The 22688-nt window shown below is 44.6% G+C and overlaps 2 protein-coding genes across 6 annotated transcripts in view; one reads left to right on the forward strand and one right to left on the reverse strand.

Annotated features, from left to right (window-relative positions):
- Window positions 1-4246, reverse strand: part of KIAA0319L (KIAA0319 like) — a 63019-nt gene extending 58773 nt beyond the window's left edge. Inside the window, exon 1 of one of the 4 annotated variants that reach the window (XM_034413432.2) lies at window positions 4060-4246. The gene's annotated coding sequence lies outside the window, so the exon portion shown is untranslated. Of the gene's footprint in view, window positions 1-3665 lie in introns of all 4 variants that reach the window. The other 3 variants (XM_087876083.1, XM_034413431.2, XM_034413433.2) reach the window with 3 other exon arrangements.
- On the forward strand, window positions 4184-21955 carry NCDN (neurochondrin). 2 transcript variants are annotated; one of them, XM_034413429.3, is made up of 8 exons: window positions 4184-4594; window positions 12021-12125; window positions 12541-12680; window positions 13391-14365; window positions 15311-15555; window positions 17521-17745; window positions 19822-19964; window positions 20771-21955. In XM_034413429.3, exons 3-8 carry the CDS (start codon window positions 12555-12557, stop codon window positions 21205-21207), a joined length of 2151 nt encoding a protein of 716 aa, XP_034269320.1. In that variant the 5' UTR covers window positions 4184-4594; window positions 12021-12125; window positions 12541-12554; the 3' UTR covers window positions 21208-21955. The 2 variants fall into 2 exon arrangements, with proteins under 2 accessions (XP_034269320.1, XP_034269321.1); XM_034413430.3 differs by having other exon boundaries at window positions 4404-4594; window positions 12026-12125.
- The last annotated feature ends 733 nt before the right edge of the window (window positions 21956-22688 follow it).

Genomic DNA, 22688 nt, shown 5'->3' on the forward strand with positions numbered 1-22688 from the left:
TAAAAAATCAGTTATTTGCTTCTTGTAATTAAAGAGTTACAGCATGGTTTAAAGATACACATAGGAGGACAAATTGCAAAAGAACTCTTGGAGGATTTTTTTTTTCTGCTGCTGCTGGATGTTTTTAAGTATGGGCCATATTCTAAATTACTCAGTATTCATTCAATGTATGAATAACTTAACACCAATTTTTCTTTATTAAAATAATAGCATTTGGGATCTCTCAGTCATACTGATTTTTTTCCTTAAGTCACTTCACCCTACACTATGTTGCTGTGAAAAGCACCAGCAAAAAGAAGTTGCTACTAGAACTAAAGTGAGGAGAGAATCACTGAGACCTTTTAACACATAAGAAACAAACATGTTGCTAAGTGTACTTACATATTCAATGCAGGGTTTTAAAATTGCATATGCAACTATAGCAATAAAGTTTTGGCTTCCTTTTTAAAAATAAATGTAATAATGACCTGTCTGTGAAACAAATGAATTAATGCATCACTAACCAACCAAGTACAAAACAAATACTTCAAGCATGGTCTTTATTACAATTTGCTATCCAAGTAATATTGGAAATATCATTTATACTCACTCCTGATTCAAAGGAGATGTTAAATGTATTCACTGAAGATATATTAGATATACACTATTTCACAATGTAAAGGTATAGTTTCATATATAGCATATATGTTTATCAACATGCCAGATTTTTTTAATAAATGAAAAGGACTTGTTATGCACAATTTAAACGCTTCCCTTAGTGTCTATGCAAATGGATGCATATTCATTATTCATCAATATACCATTGCTCACTTGACTCAATTTAGGTTCATTACTGTTTTAGCAGAACACTCTATTTCACAATTATAAAGCTCTTAATACAGCAAATATAATTTAGTGTTCAGTTACCAAAAAAAAAAACCTTTCCAAGTTAACTCTTTTAACAAGCTTTTAACACTCTGAAATATTTAACCATAAAAACATATTTGTATCGATCAAAATATCCTTATTTGAAAGGTTCCTCAGTCTTAAACAGCTGACAAAGTTAACATTTGAGGGATGCTACTTTGAAATTTCTGATATTCAAAGTGATTTTTCTCAGAATTTAAAATAAAAGGCTAACTTAAAACCAAAGTGTTCCTTTTTTTTATGGGAAATTAAATCAATTTTTTTTAAAAAAAAAAATCTGATTTCTAAATTAAAGCTGGTCCTGTCTGTCACAGAATCTACTACTAGGATCTCTATGAGAAACTATTTGGGCAAGCTCTGATAGGATAAATGGAAAGTCCAGAAAAGTAACTCATAAAGAAAATCAAAATATAAGCCCATTGGAAAACTCTACTGCAACAGGAGTGGATAAATATTTCCAGTCAAAATAGTACTATTCACCTCCGACAGACAAAAACAAAACAAAATCAACAGTCTACAGAGACATAGTCTCCTTTGATAGGTAGGTACCTATCTAGCTAAATAGGTGCCTACCTATCAAAATAACAGTAGACAGTATAAGAGTTATATAGCTAAAAGAAAAAGCAGGCTCAGATATTAAATGATAATTTTAATCCATAAAAATAAGGTCTCAGCTTCCAGCCAGTGTATCCTAGCAGTTCTGAGGACATAGAACATTTCTGTCTTCCTACTGATATTCAGCTAATAACTACATGGATTATATTAATCCACTCAAGATGGATACAGTGCATGGAGTACCAGGAGGAAAGGTTGCATATATATTAAGGAACAAATTATATTTGTTAGAAACAAGTTCTCACTTGACTGTTTATTTTAGTATTTATTCATTTGAGTTATATAGCCACCCATCTCAACCACATGACTCTGCGTGTCTTATAATTAAAAAACTACAAGAAAATACTATCCAACCATAAAAAGAACATACATAAACTAATACAAATGAACAATATCCATAGCAAGGGCCTAAAAGCAATCTACATCCAACATAACTGCTGTATGAGCTCCTTAAAATAAGGCTATTCCTGTTTTTCCTAATTGTTATGCCAACAAGTCCGGGTTCAATTCCTTCCACTTGTAAAAAAAACAAAAAAGAGTACCAAATTAAATTTCCCATATTTTCACTTCAGTAAAAGACAAACACATGTGATATAGACATCAGTGTTTTGCACTAGTTCAGTTTTGTACAATAACTTTAATAGGTTATAGGAGCTGTATTTTCTATAATACATTTGTTAAATATCTGAAGTAGCATATCCAAGCTTATTCTTAGTTCTGTAACTACCGTAAAAACTATCCACTCTTCAGTGACAACTATCCTATGTCTAATCAGGTCCTAGACTCAATCTTCAGCATCTTTTGCAAAAGGGGTACTGTAGAGACAGGGGCCCTGAAAACCTTGGAGAGCTGATTAACCAATTTCCGGGCTTCTAAGTTTCCATAATGCTTTGCTGTAGTGCAGGAAGCTGTGGCCAGGCACATCTGTCTCTGCTACCCATGACTATATATATATAAACTTTTCAGTTCAGACATTGCAGGTCAAGGGTCATCATCATCATCACTTGCATATCCCTTTGTTAGTGAAGTCCAGGTGGGTTCTTTTATTTAATTACAAGACTTATAAACTGCCTTGCTCCAAAGTATTATGAGTGGTGTAAAAAAGATCAAGTTAGAGTATGGAAAGCAAACAGAACAATAAAAAAGAATTGTAAACTGTATTCACTAACAGACAATAATGGTGAGAGCAACATAATCTAAATCAGTGATTCTCAACCTGTGGGTCGCGACCTCTTTGGGGGTCGAACGACCCTTTCACAGGGGTCGCCTAAGACCATCGGAAAACACATATTTTCAATGGTTTTAGGAATAACTTTATGGTTGGGGGTCACCACAACATGAGGAACTGTATTAAAGAGTCGCAGCATTAGGAAGGTTGAGAACCACTGATCTAAACAAATACTTAATTGCACCAACATGGTCTATACATGATGGCATGATACCTTACTCTACTTTTACACCCCCGATTCTTAAACTGAACCATTTTATTTGTATTGTTATATGATTTGATAGATGGTTTAGTTCATTTCTGGGCTGTAGAGGCTCTATTGGTGTTCAGTAAGCAACTCTGGTTCTGTTTTGCTGGTCAATAACAGAAATAAATGTAGAATTTAGAACAGAATAGAGCTGGAAGGGACCTTGGAGGCCTTCTAGTCCAGCCCCCTGCTCAGGCAGGAAACCCTATAACATTTCAGACAAAGGGTTGTCCAATCTCTTCTTAAAAACCTCCAGTGATGGAGTGCCAAAGACCCTCACGGCAGGGGGGGGGAACCCCCAGGTTTTAATTCTTCCGGGGGGGGGTGAGGAAGCAAAAAAGTGGGGGCCACTCTTGCTTTGGGGGGGGAGGAGAAGCGGTTCCAACGAGGGGATTGGATCGAGGGGAACCAACTGCCCCGGTTCGATCCCACGACAGGCCGGTGAGGTAAGTAGGCAGGCTCCGTGGACAGTCGGCCCTGGAGCTCGTTGGGGGACGGTCGTGACACGGGAACTTGGACCGTCTCCCTAACCACAACCGCTCCGGGGACCCTTAATCCCCAGCGCTCCCCGTCACGGAGGGCCCAGCAGCTGCCCTCAAAGGGAGCCAACTAAACCTGAAGGCGCCGAGGAAGCGCGCAAGGCAACCCAACCCAGCAGGCGCTACTTACCGGGAGGGCCGCGGTGAGGGGGGACAGGTGTTCTTGGCCGACAGGTGAAAAGGCGGGGAGAGAGCCCCCCTGAGGTAAAACTGACGGAGGGAAGGGTCCTCCTGCCCGTGAGCCTCGTCAGGGCTGCGGCTTTACCGCCACCATGGCCAGGGAAGGTAGGCCGCAGAAGCACCCCGGCACCTTCTTCAACACCTCCCCTCCCTCCCCCCCCACCCTTCCACCAAGTTTTTTTTTTTTAAACACCCCCCCCCCCCTCTCTTTAAATCCTCCAATTTCGGAGCAACCGCAACGCCTCACGCTCTGTCCCACTCCGCCCCCCTCCCTCCGCTGCTTTCCCTTCAGCCGGAAACGCAAAAAAAAAAAAAAACCCACACACACACAGACACACACGTACGCCTTAGCTGGCCTCTCTGACCAATCGGCGCTCCCGACCGTCGGGATTAGAGGAGGGAGGTGGAAGTGGAGGGAGGAGAATAAAAAAAAAAAAGAACCTCCTCTCGCCGTTGCTATGGTTGCCCGAGCGCTTTTCTTTCCTCCCGCCCTTCGGTTCCTCAAAAGGGAAAGCGGAAAGAGCTGTGGTTGGGAGGGAGGAGGGAGGAGGGAGGAGGGAGGGAAAAAAAAACCAAAACCTGTCGTTGCCTTTAGATGGCATGGCGGTAGCGGCTTCGCGAAGAGGTCGCATCAAGGCGACCGGTGATTGGGAGGCCGGATTAGCAAGCCGTCAAGGAATTGGCTAACGGGAGAGAGAGGGGAAAAAAAAAAGCCAAGTAGAGGTGAGGCGGTGGAGTGGGGGGGCGGAGGAGAGGGGAAAGCCGACAGGCGTTGCGTTGGAGAGAGCGGCAGACGGTCCTTCGGTGCGCGCGCTCGCTCGCTTGCTGGCAGATGCCATCCGGGAGAGCCGGAGGAGAAGCACGCTTGTCGGCTGGGAGGTAATGAAGGGAAGCGAGCGGCCATTCGGAAGGCAGAGAGAGGAGCCCGAAGGCGGCGGGGAAGGAAAGGGACCCCAGGCCAGGCCACCCGCCCCCCTCCCTCAAATTGGGGGGGCTGAGAGGAATGAGGTGGGGGGGGGCTGAGCCTCCCAAAGGGCGCCCTTTCATAGTCTCGCGCACGCCGTTTGCGGCGGCGCATATGGGGGGGGAGGGAGGGGGGTGATTGGAACGTGGCCTCTCCCGCCTGATGTCGCAGTTAAAGAGAAGGCGTGCTGGGGCTGGGGAGGCCCCTTTGCAATCCCCCTCCATCCGCCCCCCACACGCAGCCCCCACGGTCGGGTCGGGCTGAGGGACAGCGACCGTCCCGTCCCGTAACCGGAGGGAGGGGGGACAGCGAGTACTGTGCGTGGAAACTCCCTCCGAACTATGTCGATGTCCCTTTTTGCTGCCTGAAAGCCGTGGGGCGGGCGTGGGAAAATCTGACACCCCCCCCCCCCAAAAAATACATTTCCATGTATTGGATGGAAAGAGTTTTGCGGTGGATTCGTGCTGTCTTTTCAAACGCTGGGTGATGTCTCAGAGGGGAGGGGAAGGGGGGGCTTCAGCTGTGTTTCAGAAGGGCAGTTTCTTCCCCCTCCCCCCGCGCCCCCCAAAAAAGCTCCACTGCTTCTTGGGCAGAGTTTGCCCTTTAGCGGCACCGGTCGGAGCATTTTTTGGCTGCCTCTAGTTGGCATCAGTTTTGACAGCGGTTAATCCCTGCTGGACATCTGTGGGGCTGGTTTGGGTGGCCGGGTCGTGGGCTCTGCAGGTGAGCTCCTGGGGATCCGGTGGGGCTGGTTGCCAAGGTGAAGGAAGGCAGCTTTGGAAGGGTGGGTGGCTAACCCTTGCAGCATGCCACGGTGGGCCAGGTTCTTGGATTGCATGAGCCGCTGCCTGCAACAGCATTTAGGAATCTGCTTGCGCCACTGATAACCATCAAGCCTCTCCCCACCACCACCACCTCAGATCATAACTGGAAGAGAAAAAGGGAGCAACCAGCTTTTCTCCTGCAACCTAATTGCAATTAGCTGCATTCCTGCTGCGAAAAATTGGTGGTTTTAATTAGGGTCACTGAGTAAAGGAAGAGCAGCCTCCCACCAGGCAAATCTGTTTAAGATCCCTGATTGCCTGCTGGGTGAACAATGGGAATGCAGTGGTTTTGCATAGAGAGGCTGGAAGAAAAGGATGGTTTTCTTTCTCTCTTTGCAGGCTTGCCTGTAGTTAATCTAACCATCATTAACCTATTTGTAAGTATCCACTGAACTATAAACGGTGATTATTATGAGTAGGTTAAAACACAATTGCTAGTTTGTTGCTCGTAACTATCATTACTGAGGCGTCTTCCAAGCCACTTGGTACAAATTGCTGATTTTTTTCCAGCCCTTGCCAACAGTAAACCAGCAACCCATTTTTGACTGCTCTGCAGAGCAACTATTTGGAAAAGTGAGCGGAGGCTCTGCACAAAGGAAATTTTTTTGCAGTCAAGAGCTGGATCTAAACTATAAAATTACTCTTGGGTTGTTCTTACTTGAATTGTCCAGTCCCTAACATGGATCTCAGCTTCCTCTTAGCCCACCAAAAATCTGATCAGAAACATTAGTACCATGGACAGCAACTCCTTGTGATGGTTTCACAATTTGTGACATTCTGCTTGTCCTATTTTTCTATGCGTTTCTTAAATACTTTTCCCATAACACATAATTGTTCTTACTGTTGACTCTGGTATATGTACGTGTGTATATGTATGTATGATATGTATGTTTTTGCTTGTATTGAATAGTTTTGTTTTTAAAACATTTAAAACGTTTGCCTTCTGAGAGCTTCCTTTAAAGAAGAGTAAAAATCCACTAAATGCAAAAGGAGAAGACATACTTATTAATTTATTACTGCAATTTATATGCTGATCAGTTCCAAGAAGGCTCTAAGTGGCTTAGAAATTATACAAAATTATATAGGAAAAAAAAAACCAACAGGAAAAAAAAAACATTAACCCAATAACAATCAATCTTGCTTGCCGTTAAGGCACCAAGTCAAACATTCATAGCAGTAACAATTGCCTGCTGCAAGGAAGAAACATGCCGTATCATAAATCTTCAAAGGCTCTCCAGAATAGGTGGTGATGACTTTCCTGAGCAGCAAATAGGGCTGATGTTGACCTGACTCCAGATAGAGCATTGTTCCAAATTAGGGGTGGGGGGGACATGCTTACATAAAAAGACCTCTGGTCCTTCAAGGATGGGATCTCTCTACCAGATCTTGTTGGATGAGCAAACAGCTGGAAGAAAATGGTTCTGTAAACATGCCAGCCATGTTCAGCTTTAAAGGTGACAACCAGCATCTTGAATTGCACCTAAAATCTAATTGATCACCAGTGCAGTTCTGACAGATGAGCTGTGACTTGGGCACACCTGGAGATGCCCTTAATTACATGATACAACCATGTTCCATTGGTTCCTGTTAAGTTGGTAGAAGCAACCTAATTAGAACAGGATGGTCCAAGGTTATATATCCTCAGCAGCTCCGGTTTGAATCTAGGTTTGATTCTGGCCACGGATGGAAGACTTTCTGCCTTAATTACTCTCTCCATCCTTTTTAGAAGCCATCCTTCCCACCAGAATCTGGATTCTGGTGTTAGAATAATAATGTTGGTGTTTATTTCTTTACATTTTGTCAGCCTAGGAGCTGCTAGGCATTCATATTTTTCCTGTCAGGAAGACCTGAATTTAAAAGAGCCCACATTTCTGTGTTTTCTTATGGTAGAGAGCTGAGGCCAGAGCTACTATTGTCATCCTTCTGCACAGATGAAGTCCTAGATATTTTTATCATCTCTTAATGTGCCACATGATTATTTGTTCCGTTCTTTTCAGTTGGAAGCATCCAAGAATAAAGTGTGCGTGCTTTCACACCTGGATTGAGCAAATAACAACATTTCCATCTTCCAAGGGCAAAACCTATTTTAAAAATGGGCTGGAGTTTTACATTCCAAATTTGTCATTAAGCTAGCAACAATAAAAAGACCAAAAGACTTCCTTTCTTGTCTATTTAGGGTTTTATGCTTTAATAATAATGTTCATTTGTTACGGCTTAGGTTTACATTCAGTTTTTCCCTGAGATATCAAGGTAGCATATCTAATACTCCCTCTCCAGTGTTTTAAAGCTATATTTCACAAAAATTACAGGATTGGAAGGGACCTTGGAGATGATCTAGTCCAACCCTCCATCCAAGTCAGTAGTCCTCATACCACTTGGACAAATGATTGTCGATCTTTTGAAAACCTCCAGTGATGGAGCAGTCACAACTCCAGGGGGAAAGCTGTTCCGCTGTTTAATAGTTCTCACTGTCATGAAATTCCTCCTTATTTCTAGGCTGGATCTCCCTCATGAGCTTCCACATCTCCTCTTCCACGCTCCGTTCTTAAGGGAGCTCTTTCTATTTTAGTTGGTCTGCTGTGAAATATGCTGCAGAACCATTATACATTGTAGAATATTTTATAGCGTGCACTACAGCAAGGTTGAGAGAAGCAAAAGAAGAAAGAAGGACTTAAATATTAGAAAAAAGAACATTTTTATGTTTTAGTAAACATTCAGTAGCACAGCTTCATTCCTCATTTGAGCTATGTTAAAACGTTATTTTGTCTTAAATGTTGACTTAATTTTCCACCTTATCGGCCAACAGTGTTACCCAAATGTCTGAAATGAAACAGTTTATTGCAACTGTATATTGCTGTATTTTGCAATTTTCCAAATTGTGTTTGACAGTTTTCGAACAATATAAATCAACTTGTTCTGAGGACGTTATACTGGCTAAGGCGCAATATATTGGCAATATTTTATACATAAAGGGAAATGAAGTAGAATCAGAATTCTATGTAGCAGTGATGACAGTTCTTAAACCTTAGGCTGGTTTTATTACACTGTTCAATGGTTCACATGGAACATCATTTTAAACAATGTTTTGCAGACGTTTCTAGGTGAGGAATGGGCAGGAGATCAGAAGTGTCAGATCAGGGTGTCTTGCAGCCAGTGCAAAAGTTTATGACTCATGGTTGTCTAACAATAGAACCAGTTGAAAAGCTCTCTCTCTTCCTCCCCACCCCCCAATTATTCACCCCCTGGATTAGATTGCCGGAAAATAACTATTTGGGGAAAAAACAGGAACAGATTTTCTAGATAGCCACATTCTGCTTCTTTTGATAAATTCCTGGTTTCCTGAGTATATAAATATTTATTTATATATAAATATTTGAAGACCGACCACTTCTGAGAAGCCAAGGCACTTTTACAGCCAAATGAAAAGGTAACAGGCCCAAACATTACATGACTCTTATCTAACCAACAGAAGGCAGCCATTTTGCCTTCGGTATCCAAGTGCCCTGTGGAATATTAAGATTGTTAGTGGCATCTGAAAGACCAAGAGATTGGGTGCCTTCTGTGTCTTGGCAGGCAAGAACTTTTAGAAAATGAAGAAAGCCACGGAGAAAGTACCTTCCCACTTCCTGCCACACATTCATTTGGGTGGGAACCTTCCATTCTAGCCACATCCTAGAACCGTGATGGTGAACCTATGGCACTCGTGCCACAGGTGGCACGCATAGCCATATTGGTGGGCACGCAAGCTCAGCTCCAGTGCGCATGTGCATGCCGGCCAGCTGATTTTCAGGCCTTCCAGGCCCACCAGAAATAGGGAAATAGGCTGTTTCCTTTCTCGGGGGGCGGGGAGGCCTGTTTTTCTCTCTCCCCAGGCTCCAGAGCCTTTCTAGGAACCTGGAGAGGGCAAAAATGGCCTTCCCCACCCCACCCCACCCCCCCGGAGGCCCTCCTAGAAAGGCTCCAGAGCTTGGGGAGAGCAAAAAATGGGCCTTCTGGTCCCACCAGAAGTTGGCAAACGGGGCATTTCCGGCCTCTGGGGTTGGGTGGGCAAGGCCGTTTTTGCCCTCCCCAGACTCCTAGAAAGGCTCTGGAGCCTGGGGAGAGCAAAAAATGGGCCCACTGGGCCATTGTGTGCCAGGAGCGGGGGGAGCGGGGGGGTCACATGTGTGGGGGCGGGGCTTATACAAGCACCTGACCCCCCCATGCTCATCCCACTTTCCTGGCACCCGATGGCAAAAAGGTTAGCCATCACTGTCCTAGAATCTGTCAGGACATATCTAATAGCTTAGATAGCTATATCTTTAGTTCGGCAAGATTCTGTCTACTAGCTGTAAGTAAATAAAAGATTGGACTCAACTGGATCTCACTCTCTTTTCTCGGGGAGAGACTAAGCAAGGGCAAGAAACAGTCCTGCAAGTGTCAATTCGTGACGAGCTTTAAAGATGGTAACCAGCAATTTGAATGGAACCCGGAAGTAAACCAATAACCAGTGCAGCACAATAAATTTACACTGCTGAATCTACTCCCTCCAATTAGCAGACCAAGCTGCTAGATGAAGCATCTGAGTTCTCTTCAAAGGTGGTCCTACATAGAGTGTGTAACAGTAGTCTACCTCAGCGGTGCTTCAGCTGGTTCTATCCGGTTCAGGAGAACCGGTAGCGGCGGCTGAGGGAGGCTCCGCCCAGACGTCATCATGTCCTGTTTTTGAAGGTCCTGTGCATGCGTGGAGGTGGTGCGAGCACGCACGCACACTCTCCCATTTGCAAACCGGTAGCGAAGATGAGTGAATACCACCCCTTGTCTTACCTGCATGGAGAGAAGGGCATGAGTCATGGTGGCCAGAGCTTTCTGGTTTAAAAAGGCCCACAAGCCAAAGAAACTAAACCTTAATAAATGAGGATGGGAATCTTTTTTCCAATTCATAGGAGGCCTTCCTGTTAGCCCTTTAAGGAAGATTAAACTAGGAAACCAATGCCATGCCGGTCAATGCTACTTTTATTGGAAAGCTATAGCAATGGGACCGAATGCACCTCCCTCCCTTTCATCTTTCTCCGTGCCTTTCTTCACCTTCTAAAAGTTCCTGCCAAGACCCAAAAGGGACTCAACCTCTTCAGTCTTTCACCTCCTTTAGGTGTTTCCCTAATTTTCATGAAACCAATCTCACACGCCCCGTCCAGCTGCATGAATAGTCCAGTTGGATCACGAGTCAAACTTGCAGGTGGCAGAACTTCTATTGCCACAGTCTCATCCTTGGTCTGCGCAACCTCTAAAGAATCCCTTGCCAGAATCTTTTGCCAAGATTCTTTCCAGGAGGAAACCAGCTGAGAAGAATGCAAGCAATTTTATCTGCCAAAATAATTTGTAAATATGTCACAGCAGCCTCCCAAATCAGAGGCTGAACAGAGTCACTGGATAAAACTCTGCAGACCCAGGAAGTTAAAACTTCCCGATTTTTATGGTGAATTCACAAGTGTAATAATAATAATAATAATACCCATTGTCATCGGGGCACTTCGTACCATTTCCAAGAATTTTATAAGATACATCAACAAATTGCAGCTTTCTGCAATAACACCAGTGGAACTGCAAAAAACTGCGCTACTTGGAACATCGTACATCTTAAGAAGGTACTTGGTTGATACCTAGGATGCTGGTAGCAACCCGTATCAACCATTAGCACTAGTCAGTGGTATTTGTGATGCATTTTTTTTAATGTTCAGTTGACTGAGTTTCATGTTTAATGAATAAAGTAAATAATAATAACTTCATTGTAATTGTACGTGTATACACAGTATACTCATACAATGAAATTCATTTAACACCCAAAGACGAGGTCCAACACACATAACAATCCCCAAACACAACCCCTCCCACCACAAATTCCCCACCCCTAAACCACCCAAACATCCACACAACAGACCAAGTAATGCTGTCCATGTGGACATACACCCATGAGCCATCAGATTTACTCTGGTTTTGTCCACCCTCACTGCAATTCCTCAGTAAACGAAGGAATTTACAGAGATCTGCAAGGAGCGGCCACTTGGGGGCAATCCTTATCTACTGCACTTGCCAGCACCATATTCCAGAGCTTAGTGAGGGGCAAGAATGCTGGGAAATTCCGATGAGACCTCTGAAATCCCGGGGGAGGGGGGGGTGGAGGGGCAGGGAGTAGGCACTGGGATGGACAGTTTAACTGGGCCCCCACACCTGCCGAGGTCTGATGAGCTGGCAATGTGCAGGTGATCCAGAAAGCATTCTGACATGACAAAAGGCTGGTACTTCACCTTCAGTTCACATTGCAAACATATAGTGTCATCATGTTCCTTAATCCATAACATAAATCTGTCTGCACGATCTGCAGATCCCCAGATCTATTTGTGGACTCCACGCTGAAGGTTGGGCATCCTAATCATCTCTATTTAATGGACAGCGTGCACCGGCACACACAAGTCTGATAACCCAAAATTCTTTTGTCGTTTTTTTTTTTTTTAAACACCGGGCCATTGTTTTCCAGAGCAGCTCACATCAAAAGAGAGAAAACCTCCACCATCAGGCCTGCAAACAAAAGTCTAAAAGGAAGAAGGAGGGAAAGAGCAATTCTTCAAAGCCGGATATAGTGGTGAGCTATAGGTTGTTATTTAAGGCAATTTGGGGTGGGCTGCCCTGCTTTTGCTTGTGTTGTTCCTTAAAATAACAATTGACAGTTCTTGTTCCTTTGGCAGATGGGTGAGAGACCAAAGTGCTCTTTACTTTGACAGTAGTAGGATTGTGGGTTGTTGGAGCTAAGTGTTCTTCCTGGCAGGATGGAAGAGGCAAGCTGCCTGCAGCTGCTCCTTCTCCTGATAATAGCTGGGCCAAACTTGATGTTGGTTTGATGGCTGTCCCAGGAGATAAAAAGGGCCACTTTCAGTTGGCACTCAGTTCCTTCCTGACAGTGAAAGCCAGATTCATGCTTGATTTTCCAGTATTACTTTGGAGTGGAGCCTCTCAGTCTGTCTTTCTGAGTTATTCCATTTTTTTATTTTTTTTGACAGTCAACGTTGGCACCATGGCCTCAAACTCCGGAATTGTTGTTGATGATGCTGAGAGCAGCAAGAATTGTACCCTGGAGAGATGCCTGAATGTATTTCGCGATGCAAGCAATGATAGCGAACAATTTGCAGCTCTGCTCTTGGTAAGTCCCTGACCCAGTAGACGGAGGGAGGGAGGGAAGGAGGAAGGAAGGAAGGAAATCCTTCTTTGTTTTAGCTACTCATTAGTAGTTGGCTAACTATCTGAGAGACAAACTCACCTGAATCCCACCTGTAAAATGTGGTAGTGGTGATGATGATGATAGGTCCAGCAGTTTTTGAATGTTATTTAGGTCATTTATTGAACTATAGAGTTTAATCTTATATAAATTAAAGACTGGGGGATGTGGTGGCTCAGTGGCTAAGACACTGAGCTTGTCGATCAAAAAGTCGGCAGTTCAGTGGTTCGAATCCCTAGTGCCGCGCAACAGGGTGAGCTCCTGTTACTTGTCCCAGCTTCTGCCAACCTAGCAGTTCAAAAGCACCTAAAAAATGCAAGTAGAAAAATAGGAACCACTTTGTTGGGAAGGCAACAGCATTCCATGCACCTTTGGCGTTGAGTCATGCCAGCCACATGACCACAGAGACGTCTTCAGACAGCGCTGGCTCTTCGGCTTTGAAATGGAGATGAGCACCGCCCCCTAGAGTCAGGAACAACTAGCACATATGTGCGAGGGGAATCTTTACCTTTTTATAAATCAAAGATGGAGAGCATGAGTGGAGAGGATTATCTAATTCACCTCTTAGCCCTGACAAAGACCTGGAATCTCCCTCCACCCCACCGCCCTTTGATACCTCCTACCACTTTTTTCAGGTGACCAAAGCGATCAAAGCAGGAGAAATCAATTCCAAAGCCCGTCGAAGGATTTTCGATGCCGTCGGCTTCACATTCCCAAACCGGCTTCTGACTTCCAAGGATCCCCCCGAGGGCTGCCCCCAGCACACTTTCCAAGCCCTGGGCCTCACTCTGCTGGCCTGTTTCTGCACAGATCCAGATTTAGCCCGGCATCCGCAGATGCTGAATAAAATTCCCATCTTCAGCGATGTGGTTTCAGCCAAGACCAGAGATGCTTCTTACAGTGCCATGATTGACGACGCCTACCAATGCCTCAGAGCCGTCTTGGCTACCCCCAAGGGTCCCAGAGAGTTGATCAACAGGGGTGCCCTCTCTGCCCTCTGCCAGGCCTACGTGAACCACAGCTACGGCTACGATCAGGCCCTTCAGCTGCTGGTGGGACTCCTGACGTCGGCGGAAACCAAGTGTTGGCAGAGAGCTACAACTGACCTCATTGGCGTGCTTACTGTCCTCAGCGCGGAGTTCCAGAAGGCCGAAGACATGACCAAATTCCAGCTGTGCGAAGTGCTGGCCCGCTTTGTGCCTCCTCTTCTCCCCCCTGGCTCTGAATGTCTCTTGCCCCTCTACCGAGGCCTGTCGAGCATCTTAACAAGCAAGCTAAGCGCCTCCCAGCGAGACCCTGCCTTGAAGCTTTCGGCCTGCCTCTCCCAAGCCTGCAGCTCAGCCTGGATCCCAGCCGGCAGTTCCGGCAGCAAATTTTTTGCCCTCTTGGTCAACTTGGCTTGCGTGGAAGTCCGCTTGACCTTGGAGGAGCTGGACCTGACGGAAGTGGATAAGAAGCGGGAACTGATGGCTGCCTGCTACATCCTGATGGAGCTGGCGATTGTGGAGTGTACCCGGGAGAAAGGCTCTCTCCTGCAAGAGACCCAGAAAGTGCAGCTGGTTGGGATCCTGGAGGAAGCTTTGGGGGCTGTCATACATTACCTGAGACAGGTAAGAGAAGAGCCCGTTGCATGGGGCGGTTAAGTATCCTTTTAAGATGGGAGGTCGAGGCTGGGAAGCAGGTCAGATTAGTAAGGTGCGCCTGATCTACAAGAGGCCATTCTGGCTGTGTAAAAAGTTTAGCATACAAGAGAAATAGATCACAGGACTGGGTGGGAAGGGGAATTTTTAGTGGCATTCCTTGCTAGTTCTTCCCAAATGTGTGCTGTTAGAGCTTCAGTTTCAGTTGAGTTGTTGGTTAAGAGCCATTTGGGTCCTGAAAAATCACTCCAGGAGTCAGCAACCTGTGGCTCTGGAGCCGCATGTGGCTCTTTCACCCCTCTGCTGTGGCTCCCTGTCACTCAAACTGTGCGTCACAACCGCCAGTGTGCGACACCCACCGGCACACGATTTATTGAGCTTTTCTACCCCCGGTAGGCCCACCATGGATAAATCCAAGAAAATAAAAGTTTCAGAAGAAAACAGAACGTTTCATTCGACTGCATATGCTAGTTTTGTGGCCACTCAAGAAATAGTCTGGCACGAGAAGGGTTTTGTGGCTCCCGGTGTTTTCTTTTCTGTGGGAAATGGGTCCAAATGGCTCTTTGAGTGTTTAAGGCTGCAGATCTCTGCTCTAGTTAAAGCAGAAGGCTGGGAAAGTTCAGTTGTTTTTCTCAGCTGAGTGTCTGAGCTGTCCATTCAAGAAAACGTTCGCTGCAACCACTTAACTTTAGTAAAAGTTCCTGTCACTTCAACCCAATGGAGTTGAGGGTCTTTCTTTCCTAAAGACCTAAGTTGGGGCAAGTCTGATACTTACCGTCCGACAGGTGCCAGCTCTTTCACCCTCCTCAAGATGGCCTTCCTCGTGATTCGGGCTTAGCAAGGCCTCTTGCCTCAGCCCTTTCCTGCCTTGTCAATGTGGGATTTGGGGTGTGTGTTTTTTCTTCTGTGACTCAGGTTGGACAGAAGAAGCTGGAGGATCCTTTCATCTTTGCCTCTGTTCGAATCCTGGGTGCCTGGCTGGCTGAGGAGACCTCTTTCCTCAAGCAGGAGATCTGCGACCTCCTCCCGTTCCTCATTTATTACGCCAAGGTGCAGTTCGAAGAAGAGAGGAGAAGCCGGCGAAGCGCTTCACAGTCTGAAAAGGAGCAGGCCGGACAAGGCCCCATCCCAGAGCCTCTTTGGCGGGGGGATGCTCTGAGGTGAAAAATACCGTTGCTGAAATACAAGAATTGTTAGGATTTCTCTCCAACACAGGGGTCTCCAACCTTGGCAGCTTTAAGACTTGTGGACTTCAACTCCCAGAATTCTGGGAGTTGAAGTCCAGAAGTCTTACAGTTGCCAAGGTTGGAGACCCCTGCTCCAACAAATCAGTACACCTCCTGTCCTTTTGGCTCACAAATCCCTTGTTCCCAGGATTAGAATTGAAATACAGGAAAGTCCTTGATTTACAACCACAATTGAGCTAAGTGAGACAGTTGTTAAGTGAATTCTGCTCCATTTTATGAACTTTCTTGCCCCGGTTCTTAAGTGAATCACTGCAGTTGTTCAGCTAGTAACATGGTTGTTAAGTGAATCTGGATTCCCCATTGTCTTTGCTTGTCGGAAGGTCGCAAAAAGGATCACATCATCCCCATAACAGTTGAGGACTGCCTGCAGTTCTGTTCTTGTTTGCATTTGAAGATCAAATGGATCATCTGTGAAAGGCAGAAAAGACTCTGGTTCAAATTTGCAGGGTAAAACTCACAACTTCCCAGCCTCAGTTGCACCCTTTATAGCACGATAAAGCTACACGCTATTCTGTTTTTGGAAAAAATTCCCAAACGTTTTGATAAAGGTTTGTTTCTTGAGGAGAGTAAAGTAAAGATTCTTTTTAGAATGTGAATGGAATAGGAATAGGAATAGGAATAGGAATAGGAATAGGAATAGGAATAGAATAGAATAGAATAGAATAGAATAGAATAGAATAGAATAGAATAGAATAGAATAGAATAGAATAGAATAGAATTCTTTATTGGCCAAGTGTGATTGGACACACAAGGAATTTGTCTTGGTGCATATGCTCTCAGTTAATTATGGATGATTTGCTTTGCCTAGGCCTGATTCCATCCTGTGCTTTGCAGGATGCCCAGAGTGATGATCTGAGAGATTTGGCTGTCCTCCATGGAAGAGAGCAGGGCTGTCTTTTACATTGACAAGTCATTTGCTTGAATCTCATGGGATTCAAATGCTCTGGCATTTGAACACCATGGATATTGCATTGGATGTCCAATTTTGTATGTCCAGTACTCAGGTTTCTCATCCAATCCCAGGGCAGATGGTCATGCTGATGTTGACTTTTATGGAGAGCCTTCCTTCTATTAATGTCACAACTAAAGTCTGTGTGCCTGGTTCCTCTTCTGAATGTAGGATGAGGATTACGTGTCCTTCTACCTCATGCCGACCTACAGCCCCCAATACTCCTTGTCATTGGCCTAATTTTGTTTTGCAAAACATTCAGAGCATTGCTTAGTAATTGCTTCATACTAAGCTATCAGGCTCCTTGTGTTAAGGCAGCAAGACTGGCTAGGGAATTCTGGGAGTTGAAGTCCACACAACTAAAAGCTGCCAAGATTGAGAAATAGTGTATTTTAAAGATACCTAATAGTCTTGCCTCTATTAACTATAACAGCTTGTAATCACTAGCAGTGGTTGTATTATAAAGGTAGCAAACCTCAAGAGGATTGTGCAGCAGTTTGTAATGATGATGCCAGACCCATATATAAAGAAAAGGTCAGGCATTTATTCCTGTACCCTCCATATAATTTCTTGCTGTCTCGCCGGCACTCTGCTAAGAGCTGGATTGGAGAAGCCATGTCTGTAATGACTCCACTAACTTTGGATTTGTTTAATTTCAACTCCTTCTAGTTTTCTCTTCTATTGCAACTGAAAAATTCTCCAGTACTGTATTATCCTCAAACCCCTGAGATGGAGGTCCCATAATTTGACTGAGCAGGTTGCCAACACACCTTGCTTTGAAACACTCAAAGGTCCTTTAGCTTTGCCTTTAAATCCAGAATGAACGTCCATTTGGAAGGCTGGCTTTGCAGGCTTTTTGGATCAAACAATGAAATTCAAAACTCTCTGGCTTTAAATTCACTTCCAGGGCCTTGTATTTCTCCTTCTAGATTCCTGTTGCCTGGTTTGAGCCACCTGACTGCCGAAGATCGCCCTCGTGAGATCCTAATTTCGGAGGGGGCGCCAGTTCTCTTGTGCCAATATTTCCTGCACCGTTGGGAGACCTTTGTTTCGAACACCGAATCCCAGTCTGCCTCAAAAGTTATTGAAGCCAGTCTTCAAACCTCCTGCGAGATTTTTCTGAATTTCGTTGTCACCGCTCCCAATCTAATCAGGTAATATGTATGTAGGTGGAGGTGTAAGCAACTCCTTCCCTTGTTAGAAAGGTTCGCTTTGGTTTGTTGCTTAAGCGAAGCACCCTGCAGGGAGTTGATGCTAATTGCTCCTGCGTAGGCGTTTGCCAGCAATCCGTGAGAGAGAGGGAGAGAGAGTTAAGTGGGCACACGACTCCCCATGTGCCTGGGCTGCTCTTAGCGATCTTTGCACATTGAACACAGAGAACTAAAAAGCGTTTGTAGCACATTCGGCTGCTGTGATTATGAAACTCTGTGTTTGGGGCTGATGTTTTGCAGGGTTTCTGACAGCAGGCAGTTCTGCAAGCCTCATCAACTCCCTTTTGCACTGAAAGCATCTGGACGTGTTCCTCTGAACACCTCCATCCCCATGTGTAGAATCGTAGGCTAGGAAAGAACATTGAGATCAACCTGTCCAATTCCTTGCCAAAAAAAAAAGAAGAAGAAGATCTGGACTGCAGAATTAGTTAGTCCTGACAGATAGCTGCTTTGAATATTTCCAGTGAAAGGGGGAACGCCCTGATGGGTAATTTGTTGTGGGACCAAACAGCTCTTAACAATGGGAAGAAATTAGAAAGAGTGCCAAGAAGAGCAGCAGGTTATTGGGGGGTCTGGAGACAAAAACTATGATGAACAGTTCCAGGAACTGGGTATTTCTAGACTAACAAAGAGAAGGATTAGAGGTGATATGATAGCAGTCTTCCGGTACTTGAGGGGCTGCCACAAAGAAGGGGAGGGAGTCAATCTATTCTCCAAAGCACCTGAGGGTAAGACAAGAAGCAATGTGTTAAGGATATTGTTGTTGTGTTACCAACCAGCAGAGTGTAGAGCACAGAGAAATGTTGCTGAGAGCAATGAATAAGAGATGTGCAAACTGGTTTATCAAAAGTTTACTTTATAGGGAAAAAACAATCTCATAGTCTTTAAATCAATCCAAGTCTTTGCCAGTTAAATCAGTCCAGTGATACAAAAACTCTTCTTACCACACAAACAGTAGTTGGTTAGAATAACAAACTCACTCTGGTTCACAAACCACGATGGTAGCAGATCCATCCAACGATGATAGCACAATGGATAGCACTCCTCACACAATGGTAGCTTATCAGCAACTGAATACGTTACAGTACCTTTCTTAAATACGTTCACAACTAATTATAGCATGACTCAGCATTACAATGAATCAGCAGGAAAACTTTAAAGTTACACAATACATATTCATATTAAAGTCACAGAACACATATATTGCCTGGACAACTTGTTAGGCTCAAACCATATCCTAACACAATGGATGGAAACTAATCAAGGAGAGAAGCAATTTAGAACTAAGGAGAAATTTCCTGACCGTTAGAACAATAAATCAGTGGAACGACTTGCCTCCAGAAGTTGTGAATGCTCCAACACTGGAGGTTTTTAAAGAAGAGATTGAATAACCATTTGTCTGAAGTGGTGTAGGGTTTCCTGCTCAGGCAGGCGGGTTGGACTAGAAGACCTCCAAGGTCCCTTCCAATTCTGTTATTCTGTATTCTGCATGATGGCCTTTAAAATATTTAAAACGTTTGAAGGCTCATCATGCCTGCCCATGCCTGCCCTGTCTTTTATAGAACTTGGTTTCCAATCCAACCCTGTATCCTGGTGGTTTTTCCCTGGAAGTGTTTGACTTTGTGAGATTCTATTGAAATGCAGCCTCTCAGGGGAAATGCCAATGTATCTAAAAACCCATCTTCACTTCACTTCATTTTTTTTCCTTGTCACTCTTGGCATGAGTTGATCTATGTGCGGTCCAGAATTAGGGAGGATTTCAATATAAAGATAAAATGAAAAAGCATGAAAAACCAACTCAAGATTTTACACTTTGGATTTCAGCTGATGAAATTCCAGCAAGGACTGGCTTTGGACCTGTCTTTTTTAACCTCTGTTTTTTTTTTAACCTCTTCACCAAGTCCTCCTAGTGCTGCTGAAGCAGAGAGCAAAATTTAGAAGTCCTAAGAATATCATGCAAGAAGGAGGAATTGCAAATAACTCAGAAAACATCACCTCTTCTGCTCTCCCCTTCCACAGCCGAGAAGATTGTTTCTCAGCCTTGATGGATACGGTGCTGAAATCTCTGTCGTCTCTGCTGCCACAGAGGGAACATCTCATTTTGAGTGCCAACCTGGCCACACTGGGGCTAATGATGGCCCGAAAACTGTTCTCTTATCCAGGCAAGTGGTGATGGTACCTCCGGTTCTATTGACAGAACTAAATCATTTGAAGCCGAGGGGGGACCAAAGCAGTGATGGTTTTGATCTTGTTTCAGTGCTTAGTTGGCTGGGCTCCCATTAATGTGGGTGAGTTCTTGCATAACCAATACGCATTCCTTGTATTTAAAATAGTGCTGAAGATCACCAAGGCAGTGCCAAGTAGAGTGCTGCTCCAGATTTCATATTAATCAGTTGCATTTTTTTCCCCACAGCAAATAACAACTGTACATCTCTACAGGTAGACTTTGACTTACAGCCATTCATTTAGTTACACCTGGGCAGAAAAAAAAAACAAAGGTACAAGTGCAAATTAGGCGAAACCTGGCTGCAAAACAGTAATTGTGAGAGGGACTTTGGAGTCTCAGTGGACAATCACTTAAACATTAGTCAGCAGTGAGCAGCAGCAACCAAAAAAGCCAATACAATCCTTGGTTGTATTAACAGAAGCATAGAATCAAAATCACGTGAAGTATTAGTACCACTTTATAAAGCCTTGGTAAGACCACACCTGGAATACTGCATCCAGTTTTGGTCACCACAATGTAAAAAAGATGTTGAGACTCTAGAAAGAATGCAGAGAAGAGCAAGTAAGATGATTAAAGACTTGGAGGCTAAAACATATGAGGAATGGCTGGAGAATTTGGGTTTGGCTAGTCTAAAGAAAAGAAAGACGAGGAGGGACATGATAGCAGTGTTCCAATATTTGAGGGGCTGCCACAAAGAAGAGGGGGGTCCATCTAATGTGCCTCTTGCATTTTCCCTTTCAGGTCTCCAGGGGACCCCTGAAGCAGAGAGTTTCTTTGGCGCTGCCATCCGTTTCCTTGGCGAAGCTTACGTAGCCCAAGCCAGCACCGAGGGGGGGATCGTGACCCTTGGCGTTTCGCCCACCTACAAGGCTGCCTGGCCGGCCATCCGCGAGTTGTGGTTTTTGGGGATGCAGGCCTTTGCTAGCTGCGTGCCTCTCTTCCTGTGGCTGCCCCAGGACGTCCTGCGTTCTGGCTGGCTGCAGGACCTCCTGGCCTTGCTGGGCCGGGTCATCCCATCCTCGGTGGATATGGAGGTGACGAGGGCTTACCAGGGGGTCTTGGTGGAGCTGGCCAGAGCCAGCCAGCCATGCTTGGAGAGGATCCAGCAACACCGGGGTTTGGAGCTGGCCAGTCTGTACGGCATGGCCGCCTTAGAACAGTGTCTCTCCGAGCAGTGAGTGTGCTCGGGAATAGGTGGTGGGAGAAAGGTGCATTCTCCCAGAAGTCGCAGCTTCCTTCTGTGTCCTGCAGGGGGCAGCTCTGTGGTAGGGGGAGATAGTGTACAGTATGTCCAGCCTCTCTTCTTCCCAAGTAGCTTGCACAAAGTTATACCGTGTAATAGGGGTTGGTTTATTTCTTTGCCATTCTTTGTATTTTATTTATTTATTTATTTATTGGGGGGGTATCTTTCTGCCTTCTTTCCAGGTGGCAAAAGACTCCCAAGGCAGCTCAGATCTATCACACACACACACACACACACACACACACAGAGAGGCAAGTTTTTGCAAAGTTTAAAGATTATCATAAAGCGACTCAAAATCCATCGTACGGCTGATGATGATGATGAAAATCATGCAGTGATTAAACTATCCAGCCCCCCAACACGGTGTTCATTAAAAGATTGGGCAAGGTATATGTGTGTGGGTGTGTTGGAGCAGTGGGGTGGGGGAGTCTTTAAAGCCCTTTTTTTAAAAAAAAAAAGAAAAAGAATAAAGTAGCTGAAGAGGTGCCAAATATTTGTCGCTCAGAGTTCCATGAAGACTGGGACCACCACTTTAAAAAAAAAAAGAGGGGGGAGGAAGGGGGGAAAAAGGGCAAACGATGTCTCCGTGCATGTTTTGTAGCTCTCTGTGATCTCGTAGAGTAATATGAAGCAAAAAGTCTTTTAACTTGCTGGCAGTATTAAAAAAAAAGGAAAAAAAAAAAGCATCGAGCCTAATGTATTGCAATGCACATTAGTACTGCTCCATTGACTCTTAACGCACTGTGAAATGAGATAGATTCTTCTCTGGAGAGAGATTGAACAGGAGTCTGGATTTTATTTTATTTTTTTTATTTTATTATTTTTTCCTAGCGTGAAGATGTAAAAGATGACCTCGGCATAATGTTTGAACCCCAAGTGTCCTTTGCTAAACCTCTGTCATATTTGGATAGGCTCCAAGAATTTCCTTTTTAAGTCCGGAAAGGCCTCAAAAAACAAACCAATTCTCGTCTCAGGACTCTTTGTCACGGTGGAAGCTTTCCTCTTCAGGAAGAGGGGAAACGCGGCACACCTATATTTGAATGTAATTACGTCTTTCCCACTTCGAATAGTACAAATCTTTCCAAAATAATCTGCAGGGGAAAAAAAAAAGTCAAATGACCAAGAATGATATAACTTTTCTCAAAAGGCAGCTGGTGCCAAATTATATTTTGTTTGGGTTGGGGCAGGGCAGGGTGGGGAGGGAGGGGTTTCTCAGATGTTTATAATAATAACTTGCACACACAGCAGCTTAGAAAAATTTAAAGCTCTGTGTGTTTTTCCAAACTTGACAACTTTTAAGGCCGGTGGACTTCGACTCCCAGAATTCCCCAGCCCAGCACTTGGCTGGGGAATTCTGGGAGTTGAAGTCCACTCCACCTTAAAAGGTTGCCAGGTTGTGAAAAGCACTGATTTGAA

Source organism: Pantherophis guttatus, chromosome 10 (genome assembly GCF_059756535.1).
Source record: "Pantherophis guttatus breed Tessera chromosome 10, ASM5975653v1, whole genome shotgun sequence".
NCBI lineage: Eukaryota > Metazoa > Chordata > Lepidosauria > Squamata > Colubridae > Pantherophis > Pantherophis guttatus.